General features: G+C 39.9%; 1 protein-coding gene across 1 annotated transcript; it reads left to right on the top strand.

Annotated features, from left to right (window-relative positions):
- Positions 1-17,645: 17,645 nt before the first annotated feature.
- On the top strand, positions 17,646-21,005 carry LOC113750564. Its single transcript, XM_027294525.1, has 3 exons — positions 17,646-17,798; positions 17,994-18,276; positions 18,487-21,005. The coding sequence occupies exons 1-3, from the start codon at positions 17,646-17,648 to the stop codon at positions 21,003-21,005; spliced, it is 2,955 nt and encodes a 984-aa protein (XP_027150326.1).
- The last annotated feature ends 318 nt before the right edge of the window (positions 21,006-21,323 follow it).

The following is a 21,323-nucleotide window of genomic DNA, read 5'->3' as shown; positions in this document are numbered from 1 at the left end:
GTCCATTTTCAAAAATCACCATTAGTTCATGAAATTGCCTTCCTTATTGTCCCAAATTCTGGTCCGGTATATGATGAAACTTGTTCATTATTTGCAGATTGCAAAGCTGTCCAATTATGCCCAATACCTCCTCAAGAAGTGCAACCAATTCCTAAGCAAACTTTAGAACTTGTTGCTGCTGATTTTGAGAGTTTGCTATCATCAAAGGATTGTGATGCTTCAAGCTTAACTCAACCTCATAAACCTGGAGTTCAAATGTTCATTGTTCTATCTCAAGATGCGCAAGTTGTGCCAAACCAGCAACAACTAGTGATGAAATATACTTTGCACAACCAGATTTGGGATTTTTCTAGCTTCAATGAGCATCATTATGAAGATCCTTATCTTGTGCATGTGAATGGTAAGCTGTTGAGTAGTTTTATACCTACGACTACTAACTATGTGATTTATTATGTAGGTTCCAATGTGAAAATCCATGATCGAAGGTTGATTAGAGAGCTTTGGAATGCAACCTAGAATTTTCACAAGCTTTACACAAGCTCTTTCCTATCTTGGCGAATGTCTTTGTTTGAGAGCATCATGAAGCTGACCAAACGACATATAACTTGGCTCATGGTACTTCGCCTATTTCCAACATTATTGTCCTCTAAGCGCACTATTGATTTGTGGACAAATCGCTTACAAGAGGAGGGGAATGATGCAAACATGAAGAACCGGCTCCCTTCTCAGTCTGTGAAGCATTAGAGGCGGAAGCATTAGAAGCTAGTCTAGTTAGTTAGTGTATCGTTGGTTAAGTAGCCTTAGCAAAGGCTTATGTGTTGATTTATTTGCTGTTTTAATTAGTTTAACTATGTAATTGATTTCGGCCAGCTTAGTCTCTTTAAAGAAACCGAATTAATGTTGGTTTATTAACCAATTAGATGAGTCCAAATAGCATTAGGTTTGAGTCCAAATAGAATTAGGGTTTGAGTCATTGTAAGGCTATGAATAACCTAGTTTTTTCCAATGTTTTCGGTTTTGAGAGTTTTAATAAAATTTTTCAGAATTTTGTCTTCTTTGAGAGGCGAATTCATTAGCTTGTGAAAGCTAGTTTGAGCATCTTAGCGTCGATCTTTTGATGTTCCTTAATTTATCAATCAAGCAACACACTTGATTGTGGCGTTTTCTACCTTTGTTTTCACCCTTGAGCAGTCCAAGGTTGAACTCGAATCTGTTCCAAAGCAAACGTCCCTCTTACAAAGATCTAGACTTCCGCGCGTCAATTCTTGGTCTTTCTTGGAGGATCAAGAAATCACATCAGTTTGGGGGTTGGATTTTCGTTTAAAATGGCTAAGAAAGAGGTTTCTAGAGATAGAGAGACAAGGATAGAGCGGCCAAAAAAGAGAAAAGAAGGAACAAAAGAAAAGAGAGAAAGGAGAGAGCTGAGAGGGAAAGAGGAGCAGAAAAATTTTCTGAAAATTTCTGGAACCAGGGTTAAGGGTTCAGCCCTCTTTCCGATCGAATTCTCATTGCGATTCTAGTCCTTTAGCCGTTTCTTTCATTTCTGCGCTATCTACATTTGTCCAAGAACAACTTTTGTTCAGAAAACTTCTTGAAAAAATGCCAATATAGCCTTCAAATTTGAGCCTAAAGTTCGGGTCTGCACAGCTCTTCACCAAAATCTGCAACCTGGGTTTTTGATACTTGGTGAATCTTGCTCACCTGCGGATCTCCATGGCGATTTGACTACATAAAGTAGTGAAGGAGGTTAGAAATGATTTTGACTTGGTTTGTTCTCCCAGATTAGTTTCTCCCTCTTTCTTTTGTTCGCTGATCTAGCTGCTTCAGTTTCTTTGTTCTTCCTCATTTTTCTGTTTCTGCTTCTTTTCGCGTTTTCCTTGTGTTATGTTCTTTTCCATTTGTGTTTCTTTTAGTGTTAGGTTATAAAAAACAAAGTATATGGGTTATAGGATCTTGGTTGTTTGGAAATTGCTTCGTACGATTTCTAGGTAATGAAGACCAGAGTTGCAGAGAATGCTTCGAATAGTTTGCATCGAATCTAAGAAAAATTGTAGTTTGGTCCTTTGACTTTTGAACAATGGCTCCAGGGCCCAAAAAGTTGCGTAAAGTGAATCAAATCTCCCTTTTTTTAGCTTTCATCCTCTTTTGCATATTTTATGTATATTATGAATAAATTATTTCTGGTTTTTATGACGTAATTAAGGCTTAAAAATTTTAATCTACTTATCGGGCTTGTTCTTTTCTTTTTTTTTTTCTGGGTTTAAGAAAATAGTTTGTGAAATGGGTAATGTTATTTTGTTGGGTTTTTGTATATGGATTTGATTTTTTTTTCTTTTGGGTTTTGTCATGGTCCTTATGCCCAAAGCCCAGCATTTCGGTTGGACCAAAAGCCAGGCTAGCCCACTTTTTCCTTTTGGATTTTTTCATTGGGCCAAGGGTTTCCAGCCCAAAGAATAAATAAAAATGGCCCAATGGCCTTATTTCTTAAGGAGCAGAAACGAAAATTGCAATTTGGTCCCTGTTCTTTTGAGTAATTTTACTATGGGCCTAAAACTTTGGATTTCTTTCAATTAGGTCCCTAATTTAATTGTAATTTGATCTCTAAACTTTATTTTTCTTTGATTTTGATTCCTAATCTTTGTAATAATTGTAACGTGACCTCAAAAACTTTCTTTATTTTTGCAATTGGATCCCTAACAACATTAGTTTATCTCCTTTAATTGTTAATCATGCTTCATTTAAATACATTTAATTAGTAAATTTTAGGGATTGCATGTTTATTTATATTTCTTTATAATAATGAAGTAAATTTGCTATATGTTTACATTTTTCTTTTTATTTGTTAATTAAATTTGTGACGCCCCCACTTCTCCCTAAGGCGAACCAAAGGGTATCCGCGGGACGCCTGCCTAGCTCTCGCCAGGACTCAAGCAATTCCATTCAAACTTATTATCGATCTACACAACACAAGTAAATAACTTAAATATAGTAAATGCGTAAGCGTTCAAGCTTAACAATAGTCATCCATTATCCAACCCGCACGTCGGGTGTTCAAAGTACATCATGAATCCCAAATATATATTACGCCCCAAAAGTTACATTTCAATTCCAAAAGAACAACCCAAAACTAGGGGCATAGTCAAAATATAATAGAAATCCTAAACAAAAGTACATCAGGAGGGTTTCTCCAATACATCTTCGAGTTCAATCCTGTTAAGGAAAACAAATCTACAGGGTGAGCAAAACGCTCGTGAGGCCAAGAACACACATGCAAGCACGTAGTCCAGATAACAGTCTCAAATAACAGTTCAAGAGATAATTACAAGTAATTAATAAAGCCAGTGAAAGTAAACAAAAACAATTCAAGGATATAGTAGCTCTCAGGAGCTAAGTTCCACTTTCTTTGCCAGTTCATTCGTATATCTTCCCGCGATGACTCTCCGTCAACCGGGTTGATATTTCCAAACCGTAGATCACCACTTACTTCTCATCCGTCCACCCTACACCGCTTCGGGCCCGCACGACATTTATAAGGCTATACTCCACGAGTATGCCTAGCAAGATCTCTCAAATAGATCAAGCTTATCATGTGATTCTCATGGCTCACCAAGGTTCCCGACCAAACCCATGCCGGCTCGAGTTCCAAGGTCGGCCTATGAGTTTGGGCGTCCCCCTTGTATCATGTAAGTGTCGAGGAGATTCACTCCAACGACGTATGCAGCCATAGCATACCATGTCATGTATTCAAGCATTTGACAGGTTTAAGCATGTATTTCAGGTCATGTAAACCAGGCAAAACATGTTAAGCATGAGTCATTTGTTTCAAATGAGAACGAGTGCGATAAAGTACACACTCGACTCCATTTTTCAAAACCAAGTAGGCTAAGCATGTAATCAGGTAAGCCAAGCATGAATCAAGTCCATAGAGTTCAAGTAGCCATACACTTGACACTCACCAAGTAGAAGTAGTCTCAACCGAAATTTAAGCGTTCACCGTGGGATCCTCTTGAGGGTCCTCGTGTGCGCCTGAGCACATAATAGTGAAGTATCACTCATATATCCCAATTATCAAGGAAGATTGTACACTAGTACAATCTAAGGAAATTTCATGAAAACGAATCTCAATTACTCGTAAATCGAGGTTTAAATGGAGTTTCTTAAAGTACACGGTAATCGAGTTTCATTTTGGGAAATCAAGTATAAAACGTTCAAGAAATATTGAAGGAATAAGGAGTACTTGAAAACTCCCTTCCCTTGGAATTTGGGAAAATAATTCAGGTTTGATACGATACTTTGAAAAATCGTATGTCCCATTCTACATGTCAGAAATTGGAAAACTGGGTGCCGTTGGAAACCTCTTTGAAAGTACTAAAAGTTATTAGAATACACTTTTCTAAGATTCCAAATGGAAAACATTCAAAAATGAGCTCAAAGTTGCTGTTTTGATTCATAAGGCAGATTTAAGTTGGTTTTTGGCCAACTTTGAAAATTCGGCAAAATTCACTTGAGTGAAACTAGCCTTTGAAATTTGTAACCCTAATAGTATTGTAATCCAAGTTTACAACAAAATAAGCGGAATAAGAAACGGAGTTTTGAGCACCGAGATATGGTGACCCAAAGTTACCAAAATTTCCTTGATAAACAAGGGTTTTTCAGCTTAAATCATGAACTTTGGAAGTTTGATTGAACATCGAAACGGCTTTGGAATAGGATTAAATTTGGTATGGACATACTAACATATGAGGGTTACTTCTCTACCAAATTTCATGAATAAATATGCACGGGAAGTTGGTGAACTAAATCACCAAAGTTTCAAAGTTTCCAAGGCAATTTGCCTTGTAAGTTCCGTTTTGCCGTTTTCAAAACGTTTAACCTAGAGGGTACCTCAACCATGGTCCATTTACATAGAAAAGGTCTAAGGGCATCCCAAAACAACATTTGTGGGTGATTAACACCAAGAAATTCAATTAGCAAGTCTACACCAAGCCTTGCATCAATTCTGTCCAAAAGTAAGGGTTTTCAAGAGCAGGGCAGGTTCCATATTTTGATCACAAATCACTCACCTTAACTCAGAATTGAGCATGGTTCATGGCGTTGGAAAATAAATTCATAGAGCTATAATTTCACAGAAGAAATCATTTTGAAATTCGGCACACAACTAGCTCGAATTCGAGCCACAAGTTGCAGCCTCAGCATTTCGTTCCAGGAAAACAGAGAAACAGAACAGCCGACTTTAAATGGTTGGTTCGTCTCACATACACGGAATCAGAAGATGAATTTTATACCGTTGGAAAGGTGAGAATGTCTAGTTTCAAATACCGCTGACAGCACTCGATTTTGATGTCGGACCACAGAGTTATGGATGAAACAAGAAAGCTGGTTTGAGCATTACGGGAACAGTTTCCAGGTCTGCTACCTTTACGAAAATAATTCATTTGACCAACCAAACCTCAATATTTTTCAATGAAATTTTGTACACCATCTATACAACATATAAACATCATATACAAGCCATTAAACCCCCAAAATTCCGCAGAAATAGGTACGTTCAAAGTAGGGGCAGAATCGGAACTTTTTACTCCATGCACCCCTTGAAGTTTCTACTAATAATACACCATTAATCTACCATTTTGAGCACTAAACCAACATTAAATCCATCATCAAGCATGATATCAGTCCCCAAGACAAAGGTGGGAGTTCATAGAGCCCACCCATTTCATTTTACACCATAAACAAGCTAACCAAAGGCATGCTAGAGCTTAATCATGCTATATGACTTCCAAAAGACAAGATTCTATGAGTTGATCATCACTTACTTTGGTTTGATGTTCAAGCAGAATTTCGGCCCCCCTTTACTCCAGCAAAACCGTGATTTTCAGCTCCCCTTTGTGAGAACCCGTAATTTGCATTTTCTCGGTTTTCGCATTTTTCATGGCTTGTTTTCTGCATTTTCGTGATTAGAAAAAATTCTAGATATTGTTAAGGAGCAGATATAGTTTTTAGATGATTTTTCTAGTATCGAATAGGTTTTGAGAAATTAAGAGCGTATATTGGACGTGGGACCCACAAGTGCGAAAAGTTCGGAAAAATTCGGTCAACTAGGTTAAGTTTTGGATACTGGAATTAATTTACCGGGTGTTAAGAAATAATGAGAGGAGGTTAAGTGGATTGGTATAAGAGAGACAAAAGTTAGGCAAGCAATTAATGCAAGTGACATGTGTCACTTAGAGATTAAATCCTACTTTTGACTTACTATTCAACCTTTTACCATTTACCATAATAACTTCAAAAATTGACCAAAATATCTTTATTTCAAGCAATAAGGGAAGAAAAGCTCTCCAATTTCTTTGCTCCAAGCTTGCTTAATCTTCACTTTTAACCGTTTAATTTTAGTTTTACTCCATAAAACCTCTTCACTTAGTGTTTGTGAGTTGTTTGGTGGAGTTGTTTGGGAAGCTAAGGTGACAAGTTGCTCTCCCTCTTGTTTTACTAAGGTGAGTAGTGGATGAACCCCTCTCCTCCCTTAATTGATGCTTAAATCATGATTAGTGGTGGTATGAGATGCAATATTATGGATTATTTCTTGATTTGTGGTTGAAGTGATGAAGTTTTATTATTTTTGGGGATTTTTTTGTTTTAATATAAGCATGATTGTGTGGCTATCTATGATGATTGGAAATGGTATATAATGACTCTAGGAGGTGGAAAAAGTGGATAATTGCAACCAATTTCTGGTTTGGAAGAAATTTCAGAAAATTAGGGTTCTTGTGGGAGCATTCTGCCCGAATTTTTAGCTCCTAGTTAGAGGCCGAATTGGCCTTGTCTTAAAACATGAAAGTTGTAGGGAATGACATTTTAGAGCTACCTACAAAATTTCAGATCAATCGGAGTAGTGTAGAATGAGAAAAGTCGAAATTACCCTTGCTGTCCTGGTTTTATCCGAATGTAAGAATTGCGCCTGTAATTGGTTGTTTTGGCTGGAATTTCTTCCGAATTGGTTGTTGAGGCCTTCTGATGAAATTTAGCCCTGTTTCTTAGCTTTCAGCTGGTTTTGGAATTTCTGGATTTGGACTTGGAGAGCCTGAGTTATGATGTTTCCGCTAGAATACGTTTTGGTGAATCTGTTTTACGTTTTGATGTAGTATCTTGCATTTTTGACCTGTTTGCACTCAAAACTGGGTTGAGTGACCTTCTGTGATGTTGTAGCCCTGTCTTTTAGCTTCGAAATGGTGGATGTTGTAGCCCTGTCTTTTAGCTTCATAATGGCATTTGGTGCCATTACCGCAAAGTAAAGTCAAAAACTGTTTTTTTCAGGGCCAAAGCTAATTGCATGTCCGAATTTTCTGGTTTCCTCTAGTGTTTGTGTATGCTTATGGAACCCTATTGGGGTCATTTTTGGTATTGGGTTATGACTCGTTATCGAGTCTCATTGTACTTGCTTGCATGTTTTAGGGCTTGCTTTCATTCCGGTCATTTCATAGCTAACTTTTATACTTGTACTACTTTGAGCCTAGTGAACGGCTTTTGGGAAATAAGATGAATTTTGTGTGAGATGTTGGGACTGATTTGAGGAAATAATGAAGCCATGATGGCTGGAAAATAGGTAAACACAAGGGATATGCTGCCGAAATTTTACTTGAAGGCTAGTTGGATTTACTTGTGATTTGAGCGAAGGGCTTTTGGGTTGTTTGCGCCTAGGTCTTCATGTTACCTTTTCGTTTCCAAGAAAATCATGTTTTCCACCCTTGCATTAGTATTTATTTGGCAAGGCGTACGACGTGTAGTCGAGCCTCACTTGTGCATTCCGTTTACTCGATTTTGGATATGCAACCTTCAATTGGTTTATTTTGATTATTTTAGGGTTTCTTGGCGATTAAGGCCAATATGAAGTGAAAACTTTTGAAGTTGAGCCGGTGAGTGTACCACTCACCTCCATTGCTGTTTAACTTGATTTCTGCTCTGCAATCTGTTTAATTTGTTTGAGACGAGGGTGTACTTTATCACACTCGTTCTCTTGTCTGTTCATATGCCAATTTTGGTGTCAATCTGAATCTGTATCTGTATCTGATATCTGTATCTGTATCTGTATCTGTATCTGTATCTGTATCTGTTCGGACGTCGTTTGGAAACTTGTAACCAACGACCTTTCTGTGACCTATGAGCTCAAATCATGTGGCTAAGTTATTCGAGTCGGGCCGGCAAGGGCCTGGACGATTAGATAACGAACCACGGTAGTCTGTTTTGGGATCTTTGGGTATTGAGACCCTTGATTCCGGGTATACTCGAGTATTACCATTTCTGTTTCTGTTGAGGTGAGCGGGCCCGGTAAAGGGGTGTTTGGTGGACGGAATTTGGTGTAAAGTAGGGTCTACGGACGTGTTGGTTCTATATATGTTGACGGAGAGTCAACCGGCTTGGATCAAGTACTGCGCAAGAAAGCTGGCTCCTGAGAGCCACCTGTATCCTTCCTATTTGAGTTCTTGTGTTTACCTGTCTTACTTTATAGCGAGCATGTGTATCTGGTTTGTATAACGTGAAATACCTGATTTTCTGCTACATGTTTGGTACCTCATTGAGCGCAAGCTCACCCCTTTCTGTTCCTTTTGTTTTCCTTACAGGAAATAAATACTTTTGGACTGCAATTGCTATTTGATTGCCGAATTGAGCTAGTTGGACAGATCTTTTGTATCGCTTATTGTTTGAAACTCGAAATGTACTTTTGGGGCGTTTTCTCTTTTGATTTGGCAAACCGTGTATATATATTAACTTTTGAAAACTTTTGTATGGCACTTTGGATTGTAATTGCTAAAGTTCAAGATGTGAATGTTTGCTCGCTATTTGGTTGGGTTCTGACGGGTCGGTTACTATTCATGGCCGACTCCGGATTTCATTTTTTTTTATTTTGGGTTATTTGGCCATTTTGATTTGTTTACGCGCGTTATATATTCCGGACCGCAATAGATCGCTCGATCTACACCGTTAGTCCTGGCGAGAGTTGGGCAGGCAGTCCGCTAACCCTTTGGTTCGCCTTTGGGGAAAGTGGGGCTGTCACACCCTTTGCAGCTCAAAATGATCCTTAAGTGTAGAGCTAAGTGCTGTGAAAATTTGGTAGGATTTGAGTGAAGTTTGATGATGATTTTGGTGAAGAGAGTTTTGAAAGAACTTGGTGTTCTTGTTGCTCTCCTTGGCCGGCTGACATGAGAGGGAAGAGAGAGGGAAATTTGATCAATTTTCAGCTTCCTTGAGAAGCTTCAAATGTGTGGCCCATGTAGACACCAAATTTTGAATAATTGGTATGTGGCATCTACTTCATGATTTTTATTTTAGATCGCTTGCATTTAGTTCATTGTTGTGTGTTTTGCATTTCTAGTGGTTATTTTATTTTAGTTTTATTCATTTGGCCCTTTTAATTTGTCTATTCATTTTTATTTTTGTCATTTTAGGTTTTTAATCACTTTTAAGTTTTAGATTTTAGTTTTGAGTTTCTAGTTTTTTTAGTTTTTAAGTTTATAGAGTTTTTAGAAAGAAAAGAAAAATCATTTTAGTCATTTTGTTTTTATTCAATGCTTTCTCGAAAGAAAAATGAAAATGCAAAATCATAAAAAGGGGAAAAAAAAAGAAATTAAAGGAAAAGAGGAAAAAGAAAAGAAAAAAAAAAAAGGGAAAAATTGTTCACAAAAATATGTTTATTTCTTTAAATTCAATCTTTAGGCACTTTAGTTATTTTTATTAAGTTATTTTGAGAAAAAGAAAATGATGAAAAATGAAAATTGGAAAATTTAAAAATGGCCATTTTTGTTTAGTTTTTTTGTTTTGTTTAAAATTATTTTTGTTTTGTTATTATTATTACCGGGTTTGTGTAATTTTGTTATTATTATTATTTATATTATATTTTCTGTAATCTTCAAGTTGTTTTCTTTTAAAAAAAAAAAAAAAAAAAAAAAAAAAAAAAAAAAAAAAACGCTTGCGGCATTCAGGCTGCATTCTTTTTTGCAGCTTGCCAAGGACACTTCGTACGTGCCATTGAAGGGCAGGATGAAGGCAGAGGCTGGCCTTCATCCTGACCATTCAGTGGAGGGTTTAAGGGCCTTGGAGTCCATATAAAAGAAAAAGGGAAAAGCCAGCCGCAAAGAGGAGTTTTTTTTGGAGAGCGTTAACGAGCTAAGAGAGAACCGAGAAGAGAGCGAACGAAAGAAAAACCTGAGAAAACAAGGGAGAGAGAGAGGTTGGCTGTGAGTAAGGGCTGGGTTTAGAAAGGACAGAGGACGGTTGGAAAAGGGAGAGAGGGAGAGGTAGGCAGTTGCAAAATCTTTGGCCGAAAGGAAAAGCTCGACGGCTGGGAAGAGTTTGGGTTTGCAAGAAGGTGACCGATCCTTATCATCATCGCTCCATTGGCGTCCCTTTTGAAGAGCAGCCAGAAACCATTTCAGCAATCATCCCACGCTTCATTAAGGTAAGATTCTTATCTTGTATGGTAGAAAGCTGTCTTCTTTACCGATTATTTGCTTCTGTCTTTGCTGCTGAGGTTGGTTGATGTTTCTTTGCCGATAAATTTGTGATGTTTGGAGCCTATGTGTTGAATCAGTAGGTTTCATTTGAATTTTACTGTACGATTGTGTTTTGGTCGAACAAAAATTGCAGAAAGTTTGCAACTTTGCCTGTTTTGTGCTTAGAATCTTTAACCGCAAGCTCGCTCTCTTCTTTGCTGCATTTTGTCCGTTGGCTTTGTTCAAATTTTCGAGACAGTTCATGCTTGGGTGGCATTTGATGATAATGGGGGTGAATTCCTTGCATTTGGTTTTTTGGATGGCAAACTGGTAGAGTTTATTCGCATGCAGATTTAAGCTAAGATAAAAAGTAGTAAAAGCTGTTGCACTTGGTTTTATTCTTTGCTGTTTCTTCCCGTGACCTTGCCTTCGGATGATTCTCTGTCACCTAATCTGATATTTGAATTTGAGGTAGGTGAATGGTTGATAGTGAGCCTATTTGTTTGGTCTAAGCCATAGATGTTTTGATGGGGAGTCACACGATGTGAAGCTGCAAAAATTTTGCAGCAGAACAAAAACCTTTTTTGTTTGCATTCCTTTTTCTGTCTTCCTTTCCGCAGCTGCTCGGAAAAAGAAAAATCTATTTGGCTGTTTGATTTTATGTTGGTAAGAGGAATCAGATAGGGGAAGTTGGGTTCGCATTTTGGGGCTGAAATGGAAAGTGGCCGAAAGAATGCTTGCTGGAAGAAAGATAATTTCCGGTTCCCAATTTTTTTTTTACATTAATGTTTTCCAGAATTTTGCACTAGTTCTTTCCATGCCTGAGTTCCCTCCCATGTCCTTGCTTGTTGGGATATCCAATTCATGTCTTGCTTGTTTATTTACTTGGGTTAATGCATATGCTTGACATGAATCTGGTTGGCCGAAAGTTTTCTTGAAATTGTAGCAATATTGCAGTCTAGAAAACGCAGAAATGTTTTGATGTTTGCGACTTGGTTTTGATTGGTTTGGGTCAGATTTTAGCATGAATATAGATCATTTCTGATGTATTTTGAATTTAAAAGTTTGTTGGAAATTCATGGTATGAAATTGCTGAAGTCACCAAGTTTAAAAATTCCTCCTTCCAAAAACGCAGCAAGCAAAGGCTGCTGCATTTTTCTTTTCTCTACCATGTTTCTTTTCCCTTGATTACTAGTTGAGTTTTGCACTCTAGTGCCATGTTTGATCGTGTGTTGGAGGGAAGCAATGGAAGGCTGGGGGTTTGAGTTTGCATATTTGCATGTTTGAATCATAATTGAATCCTTTGCTGAAGCAAACAAGTAGGCTGCCGAAACCATTCTGCATGACTTTTAGAAGTTTGGCATGATATATTTCCATGTTTTATGGTCATCTGGATTGTGATCATTATGTAGCCTTCTAGGTGGTTTAGGATTTTGATGTTGGGGTTGGCAAATATCCTACCAAAGCCATGTAGTAGAATCAAAAGTCTGGTTTGCATGATAAGCCTTGGCTGGAAAATGAGTTTTAAGTTGCTAAGCTGTCTTTGCATGATTTTTTATTTCAGAATTTTGCATCAGTTTCCAGCTATATTTTGGTTTGTTTGAATCTTGAATTTGTATGTCATAAGGCTTAGATTAGTTTTGGGTGTTTGGTTGAAAGGTCTTGATCAAATTTGGTGCTTTTGGAACATGAAATCCAAGTTTGGAAGTAAAATGCAGCGTACATTCATGTTGTTTGTAGAAGGTTTCTGCTGCAGAAATTGTCTTCCTACGTGGGTTGCATGCTCTTGCATGAAAAATAACTTCCAAAAATTGCACTCCCACCCCTTGACTTCCATCTAATGCATCCATGGCCCAATTAATTGGAAAACTTAATTAATTTTGTCCTCCTAACATGCCATTCCCTCTTTAATTCATCTTGATTTATTTTGGGTAGATACTTAAAGAGTTGTAGAATGAATTTGAAGGGTCTAATAATTTCTTTTTCCTAGACTTGAAGTTAATTTGGTTTTTCTTGGATTTTTTTTTGGCATTTTGTTGCTTAGATACTAGTAAATTGCTCCTCATTTACCTTTTTTGTGAATTTTCTCGTTTGACTTGGTATGTTTCACCTTAGATTTTTAATTTTATTTTATGTTTCTTAGTCCCTTAGTTTTTTAGTCCCTCTTTAATTTTTTCAATTGGGTCGTTGCTTGTCTTAATTGGTTAAGTACGAGTAGTTTACTTTCTTTGGAAGGCCCCAAGTGATTCAATTTGGCGTTTATTTCCATTTTCTCTGATTTATTTGATAATTTAAGTGGTACCTTGACATTTTTATTATTTTGGAGGGTAAGTTAGTAATTTCACTACGTTAGGGCGTCACTTCAAGGGAGGTACACTCTATCCTTCATTTGCACTTCATTTGACCCTACGTGCTCCTACGTGTTATGTGAAATTGCATGCCTACTCCGCTTTCCTTACCTCCTTGCATGCATTTACTGGCTTTTACTTTTATTTAAGATAGGGCTCGGAGAGCCTCTGGTCCATTTCCCCTTCCCCTTTATGCTTTTATGGGGTATGTGTACACCTCTTGGCTTGTAATAGATAGGGCTCGGAGAGCATCTGGTCCATTTCCCCTTTCCCTTTATGCTTTCATGGGGTATGTGTACACCTCCTGGCTTGTAATAGATAGGGCTCGGAGAGCATCTGGTCCACTTCCCCTTCCCCCTGGTTGCTTGCTTTTGTTGTTACATGTTAAATTGCTTTAGTAGGCTCTTGCATCTAGTCGAGCATGCTAAGTGCTACGTGCTACGTGTTTACGAGCGTTTTGGCATGTCTACTTGCTTTCATAACTATGAATGAATGGAATGGATGAATGTACGTTTCCGCTAGTCCAACGCTAGTCGGAATTCATAGATGGGCTAGTCCAACGCTAGACCCAATAGGATTTTTCCTTGGATTTTCATTAATGCATTATTTGCCTGTTCACTACATATCATGCATTTTTTCTTAGTTTTATCATCTGGCATGCTCCTCGACCCCCTTTTCCCCTCACTTTAGGTTTTGCATCCCATACTAGCTATAGGGTTCATTTTGCTTGAGTGTTCCCCTTCCGATAAGGGAAACGAGCGAGTGTGGCTACTCGATAGCCTTAGCACGCTAGTTTTGCCTTCTAATCAAAGGGAAAATCAAGTCACGATTTAGGTCTCCCCGTACCCAATTTGCATGAATTCCCTAGGCTCATGCATTCTCAATCCACTCTATCATTACACTTTCACTTTTGTCTCATTTGCACACATGCACCTTTTATCACCTTCACTTGCACACGAACACTTTTTTTGCCTTCACTTGCACACGAACACTTTTTTTGCCTTCACTTGCACACGAACACTTTTTATCTTCGCTTGCACACGAGCATTTTATCTTCACTCGCACACGGGTACTCTCATCTACATTTGCACACCTTCACTCTTATCTTATTACTTTTATCATTTTTCTCACTTCACACAAGCTCACACTTTCACATAGCATGCATTCCACTCATTTTTCACGTCATTTAGGTTTAGGTGTGACCTCTCCAAAAGGATCATTATTGGGCTTCACAATTAATGTGATTGGCACCACTCAACCTTTGAAGAGAAATTTCCCCCAATCCCCCTAGGTCTAGGTTTTTGCATTCATATAGACATATCCAATACGTGATACATACCTTGGGTAGAAAATTTAGGAAAAATTGGTTCAAGTCACGCAACTAGCCTTGGCTAGGTCGAAGGGGTGCCTTGGATTTTTATCCTTGCCTTCCCTTTCGTCAAATGTGACCCCCGATCCCTCTTTTGGTTACGTAGACCCAAAAGTTCTTAAAAAGGGTTTATTTACTTTTTTTATTCAAAAAACAAAAAAAATCATTTTTTGGGTGACTTGGTACACCCTAACTCTATACCAAGTGGCGACTCCATTTTTGATGCAAAAAACCCTTTTGAACTTCACTTGGCCAAATCGTCGCATTCTAAGTCCCATGGCCTTTTACTTTTCATTTTGCACACGTTCACACATTGCACACCACACACCACACAATTCAACTCGAATCGAAAAGTGGGGCGCGACAGTTGGCGACTCCACTGGGGACTTCCTAAGTGGGTCCGAGCATTTGATTTGGCCATTCTTTTCCCTTTTCTACCCTTTTTATGCATAGCGTTTGGATATTAGGATTGCATTTTTCATTTTTAGGACCGTTTTGTCTTATGTACGTAATCAAACCAATCCCTCGACTCATGAATGTATGTTTGAATGAATGTTTACTTATTATCTCGCGCTTGCATTGCATTTGGGGGGGTGTGTGTCACCCTTAGAGCTTCGCGTGGGTTCTTGATCCCTCCCCTCCAAAACGTGCACTATCATACGCGCATACGCTTTACTATTCATCCCCCTTTATTTTTCTTTTAGTGGCTTGTCACGCCACTCCACCCTTTTAGGATTAGGAGACCCACTTGGACGTGTGATCGTGTCACGACGTGCGCGTAGCACGATCCAATGGGTCACTCAATCTTCCGCTTTAAACTTTGGGTTGATAACCTTTAGTTTTTAGTCGAAGGTTGAGGATTTTTATAGATTCACTCAAACATGCAGCCGTAACACGACGTGTGCGTAGCGGTGTTTGGGGAATCGCTCGAGCCACCGACAAAGGGCCTTGGGAGTGATGACCCTTGGCCACGAGTCTGAAGGCTTGGGGACCTGAGCTTATCGAGTTAGATGCATTAGTGAACCCCAACCGTATGCATCCATATAGTTCACCTAGGGTAGAGTCGGCCTTACCCTATTAGAGACACCACTCACGAGGGGAGGGATCCCACCCTTCTCCTTATTTATTTTTCCTGCTTTTTATGTCATTTAACTGTCTAACGTGTTATGTGTTAAACTAACTTTCTTTGTTTTTTGCCTTTGCATTCACAAACATTAGGAAATAAGGGGTCTGGCATGACCTTCTTTTAGAACCTACCCTTATAGATAGCTGTTACATGTTTAACAATTATGGTATATTTTGTTCATAAACTAATAATGCCATACCATTTTAGGCCTACCCTGGCAGATAAAGGGTTCTTTAGGTCACGTCTTATTGCATATTTTACCGCTTTAATAAATGGCATCATGCATAAGCCCTAGAAAGGGAATGCCATTTAGGGGATCCCATTTTTAGGATTAGCCCACCTTGATCCTCCCGTGGGTACATAACCCTTTAAGGGAGTTCACGTTTAAATTTTTGCCAAAACCTGACAAGTGGGACCTGTAGGTAAGGTATTTGACTCCGGTTTTGGTTTATAGATGGAAAGTCCTCGCCGAGTGCAACAGATGTTAGTAGTGCCGCCGGAGGTACAAAGATGGCCCACATTACTCTCACCCAACGAGGTTAACCAAATAGCCGATCGCTTAGGACACATCGGGGATTTCAAGGACATTAAGTCCGATGGATATTTGGTAGAAGCTTTGGTGCATCTATGGGACCCCACTTGTTCTTCTTTTAGAGTTGGAAAAAGGGAGATGACCATAACGATTGAGGAAGTCGCCGGATTTCTCAATTTGCCGATTCAAGGAACTGCCGTGGTATTGCCGCTAGTATCTAACAAAGTTGAATTTTGCCGTTTCACTGGGTTAAAGGAATCAGTACTACAAGGGGCAGACCAAAATATAGAGGCGAAGTTCTTATTTGATCGATTTGCGCTAAGAGATGGTTTTGAGAGGCATCGAGGGGACTTCTCGTTTACTTCCAAGGAAGCGTGGGATCGAAAGAGAGTCTGGGTATACGGTTTAGTCATGACGGGAACCTACTTTTTTCCTAGGAAAGACAAAAAGATAGCCTTCAAGCTCACTAGAATCCTGTATGACTTGTTTCTCGGAATTAATGGTAGGCCGTGTTCCATTATTCCTACCATTTTGGCCGACATCTTCATAGCTTGCACTACCTGTCAGAAAGGGAAAAAGTTCTTTTGTGGTTCAAATTTGATCTTACATATATGGGGAATGGAGCATTTCATGAGGCGACCGGCTATTTCATCGAGTCTACCAATGTTCGCATACAACTGGATAACCACACATCACAAGAGGATTAACAGAGACAGTTTGCCGCGTAATGCAGCTGAGTTTGTGGATTTCTTGAAGAACCTGACCGATCAAAATATTAGATGGGTGTTGGATTGGACCGATTGTACCAAACCTGTTCTTCGCACTCAGGCATCCGAATTCATTCTCCTACTAGGTACTCAAGGGATTACCGCGTACGTCCCAAAAAGGTTTCTCAGACAATTAGGGCGTACTCAAGAAATACCACCCGTGTTTGACATGAGCGAAGTCACCATTATTTTTAACTGGGGAATGTGCCCAAATCAAATCCCTATGAAAGATCGGATTATTGACGCCTGGGTGACGTTGTCTGATGACGTAAGTTTTAGATACATCCCGGAACTCCAGCAAAAGGGGTTGAAGACTCCCCAATACGAAGACTGGGTAACAAAATTTGCTACATCAGGGCAATTAGACGGACCAGTTGAGGAGATCGAAAGGCTGAAGGCCATAATTGAGTTGAAAGACAGGGAGGTTTTGCAGTTAAAGCAATCCGTTGAAGTACACAAGGGAAAAGCAGAGGAAAACAAGAGGCTATATGAAGAGGAGCGAGAAAGGCGACAAGAGATGAAGCGGAAATGTGGGGAATTATATGATCAAGCCGAGCGTGTCAAGAGGCCATATGCTAGAGAGACTAAAGACTCTGTATTAGATAGACTCAAAAACTTTGGTGATCTTGTACGGAATCGTCTTCGTGATATGATGTAAATATTGGCAATTTTCTTTCAATGAAAGCGATTTCTCTTTTGCACTTATTCAGAATTGTTGTCAAAAACAGGTTTGTGTTACGGGTCCCATTTCGAAGGTGTTGCATCATACTAGGCCTACCCTTGGCACAAAAAGGGTCTCCCCAATAGGACATGCATCCGAATTGTTTGGATATTTACTAACTCTTGTTTTTTTTTCTTTTCTTTTTCTTTATTTTACTTTGGTAAAAAGCTAAACGAGGGCTAAAATCTAAAGGCACTTCCTTTCCAAATTCTCAGGTAGAATTTTAAACATAGCTTCTCGACGAAGCCCCATTATAACGCGATCCCGAAGTAAGGCCCAAAGGAATCGTGTAGACATGAGTACCCAGCAAGAAGAGTCATCGGAAAAGACCGTTGCAACGACCCAGCCGGAGATTGCAAGTCCCGGGGTTCAGTTGACCGAATTGCTCACTAAATTTGGGGAGATGGCATCTGAAATGGCCGCCCAAAAGAAACTGATCGATGAGCTCGTTAGTAGCGGAGTGCAACCCGAGTCTCCGCCCATCAAACAAACACAATCCGAACCATTTGTTATTCCGCCAATTCAAACCACGTTACCATTTGTTATTCCTCCAATTCAAACCACGTTTGAGGGAACTTTCAACCCGCAATATGCTTATACTCAAAATCCTCCTTTCTATCCCCCTTATGGGCAAGGATTCCAGCCTCAGGGTGATCCAAACATGCATGTAAATCCACCGACTTTTTTCCAAACTACCGCAGAGCCCGTTGTGCCGGAGCACGTTTTTCAAAACAAGCCAGAAATGGGAGAGTCATCTGCCCCGGTTGATCTAAAGTTGCTTAAGCGATTGGATCGTTTCGATGAATTCATCCGCAAGAGCCAAGGTTTAAGCAAGCAAGGGGTGCTGGACTACGATGATTTGTGCCTATTTCCAAACGTACAACTGTCGGTGGGGTTCAAGACCCCGAAGTTCAACAAATATGATGGTACCAGCAACCCTAAAACGCACCTGCGCTTGTTTGCTAACAAGTTGGGCAAGCCAGTGGATGACGAGAATTTGCCGTTGAGATTATTTCCAGAAAGCTTAGAAGGGGATGCTCTCGATTGGTACTCCAACCTAAAGCCAGAGGAAGTGAAGACCTGGCTCGATCTGTCCAATGCCTTCATTCGACAATATGAGTATAACTGTGAGCTAGCGCCAACCCGGACTACTCTGGAAGGAACGAAAAGGAAGCCTTCTGAGGACCACAAGACCTATGCTAAGAGGTGGAGAAAGGTAGCTGCTAAGGTCGAGCCACCAATGACCGAGGATGAAATCATACGTACTTTCATAAAGGCCCATGATCCGCCGTACTTCGAAGAGATTTTCCGTATGACCGGATGTTCGTTTGCTGCAATTGTAAATAAACTTGAAGAATTTGACGACTTTGTAAGAGCTGGGAAAATTGTTAATGTATCTGCCCTGAAATCGCAAGTAGAAGCTTTGCAAGGGCGAGGAAGCAGTGAAAAGAAACCACCATTCAAAAAGAAAGAAGGAGATACAACCTTTGTTTGGAACCACAACCTTTCACCCCGACCCCGATGCCAACACAACCCAACCTACCAACAACCTTACCCTTACTACTATTCAAGCCCAAACCATGTATATACTACCAATATCCACCACCCTCGACCTCGCCCAAACTATACTAACCCACCTTCAGCCCCTTTCCAAATTTCCCAACCAAATCCACCCCAAAACCGACTTCGTCCACCATATAACCCAAGATTTCCTCCTCCAAATAGACCTGTTTACAATCATCCTCAACCTCATGAACCTTACAACCGACCCCCAAGCCGTACTTTTACCAATTTAGGTAGGCCTTTAGACCAACTGTACGACCAGTTAAAGGCCTCCGGAAAAATTGGTACAGTACCACCTCCTACCTATCCGTATGGCATGCCCGCTTGGTATAACCCGCAAGCTGTTTGCGCATATCATTCAGGGGCACCTGGGCATGCAACTTTGGATTGTAAGGCGCTAAAGCATAAAGTTCAGGATATGGTTGAGTCTGGAGAAATCGTGATCAGAAAGAGGGAGCCGCAAGGGCCAAACGTAAATCAAAACCCCTTGCCAGAGCACGTTGGGGTTATTATGGACGATGCGGAGTACGAGGAACAAATTAAGAAATTGGCAATAGAAGCTGAAGTGTTTGGGGTCACGGACCGACCGTTTGTCATAGAGTTGCCATTCGAAGAAGATAACAAGCCTTTTGTCTTAGATCTCACGCCAGCGGAGAATGAAGCTTTGGAACCAGTAGTCATCGAATTCCCGAAGCAGGAGCCCGTATTAAGTCTGCAACAAGTGCCGTGGAATTACGATGAGCCTAGCGTACAGATCGGGGAAAATTCAACTGCAAAGAAGGAAGTGTCAGTAGTTACTAGATCGGGGAAAACTGTAAATCCATTTGAGACTACTACTCCAATTCAAGCCAATAGTTCTGAGCCACCCCTCAAACCAACAATTACCGAGAAAGAAGCCGTGGATTTCCTTAAACGATTCCAGAGAAGTGAATACAACATAGTGGAAAAGCTAAGCAAATCACCTGCCCAGATAACCATGTTGGACCTACTTTTCTCCTCGGACGTGCATAGGGATGCATTGATCGATGTATTAACAAGAGCTCAAATTCCGAGAGACATTTCTGTTGATAATTTTTCAAACGTGGTGGGGAGTGTATTATTCAAGAAGCAAATTGCTTTTTCTGATGATGAATTGCCGACGGAGGGCATTGGACATAATAAGGCGTTGTACATAACAGTGAGGTGCAACGGAAAAATGCTGCCTAAGGTGTTAATCGATAATGGATCCGCACTGAATATCTGTCCGTGGAGTACCTTAGAGAAACTAGGATTGCAAGACGTCAAGCTGAGGCCTTCAGGGACTATCGTTCGAGGGTTTGATGGAGCTCAAAGGGAGCCGATAGGAGAGGCAGATTTAGTAATCGAGATGGGGCCCGCCCAGTTTCAAATAACTTGCCAAGTCATGAACTTCCCGAGCATTTATAATATCTTGCTTGGAAGACCATGGATTCACAAGTCTGGGGCCGTGCCGTCTTCGTTGCATCAATTACTCAAGTTCGTGGTAAATGACAAGCTAATCACTATCTTTGCTGAAGAGGACTGCCTGGTGATCACCGATTCTGGAGTTAAAGAGGAGGGTAGTCAAAGTGTTACCATGTCCCCTCACAGCACATCCGATATAGTCTCCGTAAGTTGGATAACCACGGAGGAACAAACTCCCTCAAAAGCCAGTGTAATGATGGCCAGAGAAATGATTCGTGGAGGATACAAATTCGACAAGGGTTTGGGGCGTGAACTGCAAGGGATCCTGAAGCCAGTGAAGATAGTAGAAAAGAGAGATACCTTCGGTTTGGGTTTCAGACCAACCGCCAAGGATTTCAAGGAGATGAAAGAGCGTAAAAGAGCAGAAAAGGAGGGCCGGCAAAGGGCTTTCGATATTCCACCACTGTGGTATACTTTTCCCCGGCCAACTGAAATAATCACATCAGAGGGTAATTCAACTGAAGAAATCGAGAATAGTTTGTCCCAGTTGTTCGTTGGGGCAATATTTGAAGACAATTTCCTGAGCGAGGCCGAATTTCCTGACATCCCTGAGGGGTCTATTTCTAATTGGACTGCCGAGGTCCTGCCTATTCAGAAGGAGTTTCGGTAAATCTAGGGGGTTTATCATTCATGTGAATTCATGAAAATACCTTTGCATCTGTAAATAGTCAATGAAAACAATTTTCCTTTTAACTAACGTTTGTGCATGTAAATATTGTTAAGCTTTCGTTTCAATTTGCTTTCAATCAAAGGTCTTTATAAAAATGCACAAGTTGTTCTTGTCATTGTTGTGTTGTTTATTCGATTGTTTATATTCATATTGCTTGATTCATTTGTTTGTTGTATGCTTATTTACTTATTATCCCACATTCGTTAATTCTTTCAGATGGCCAAAAATAAAATTATTTGACCCTTTGGATATCACAGT

This window comes from Coffea eugenioides, chromosome 10 (genome assembly GCF_003713205.1).
Source record: "Coffea eugenioides isolate CCC68of chromosome 10, Ceug_1.0, whole genome shotgun sequence".
NCBI lineage: Eukaryota > Viridiplantae > Streptophyta > Magnoliopsida > Gentianales > Rubiaceae > Coffea > Coffea eugenioides.
The sequence above is the reverse complement of the archived record's forward strand: the minus strand, read 5'-3'. Positions and strand labels throughout refer to the sequence as shown.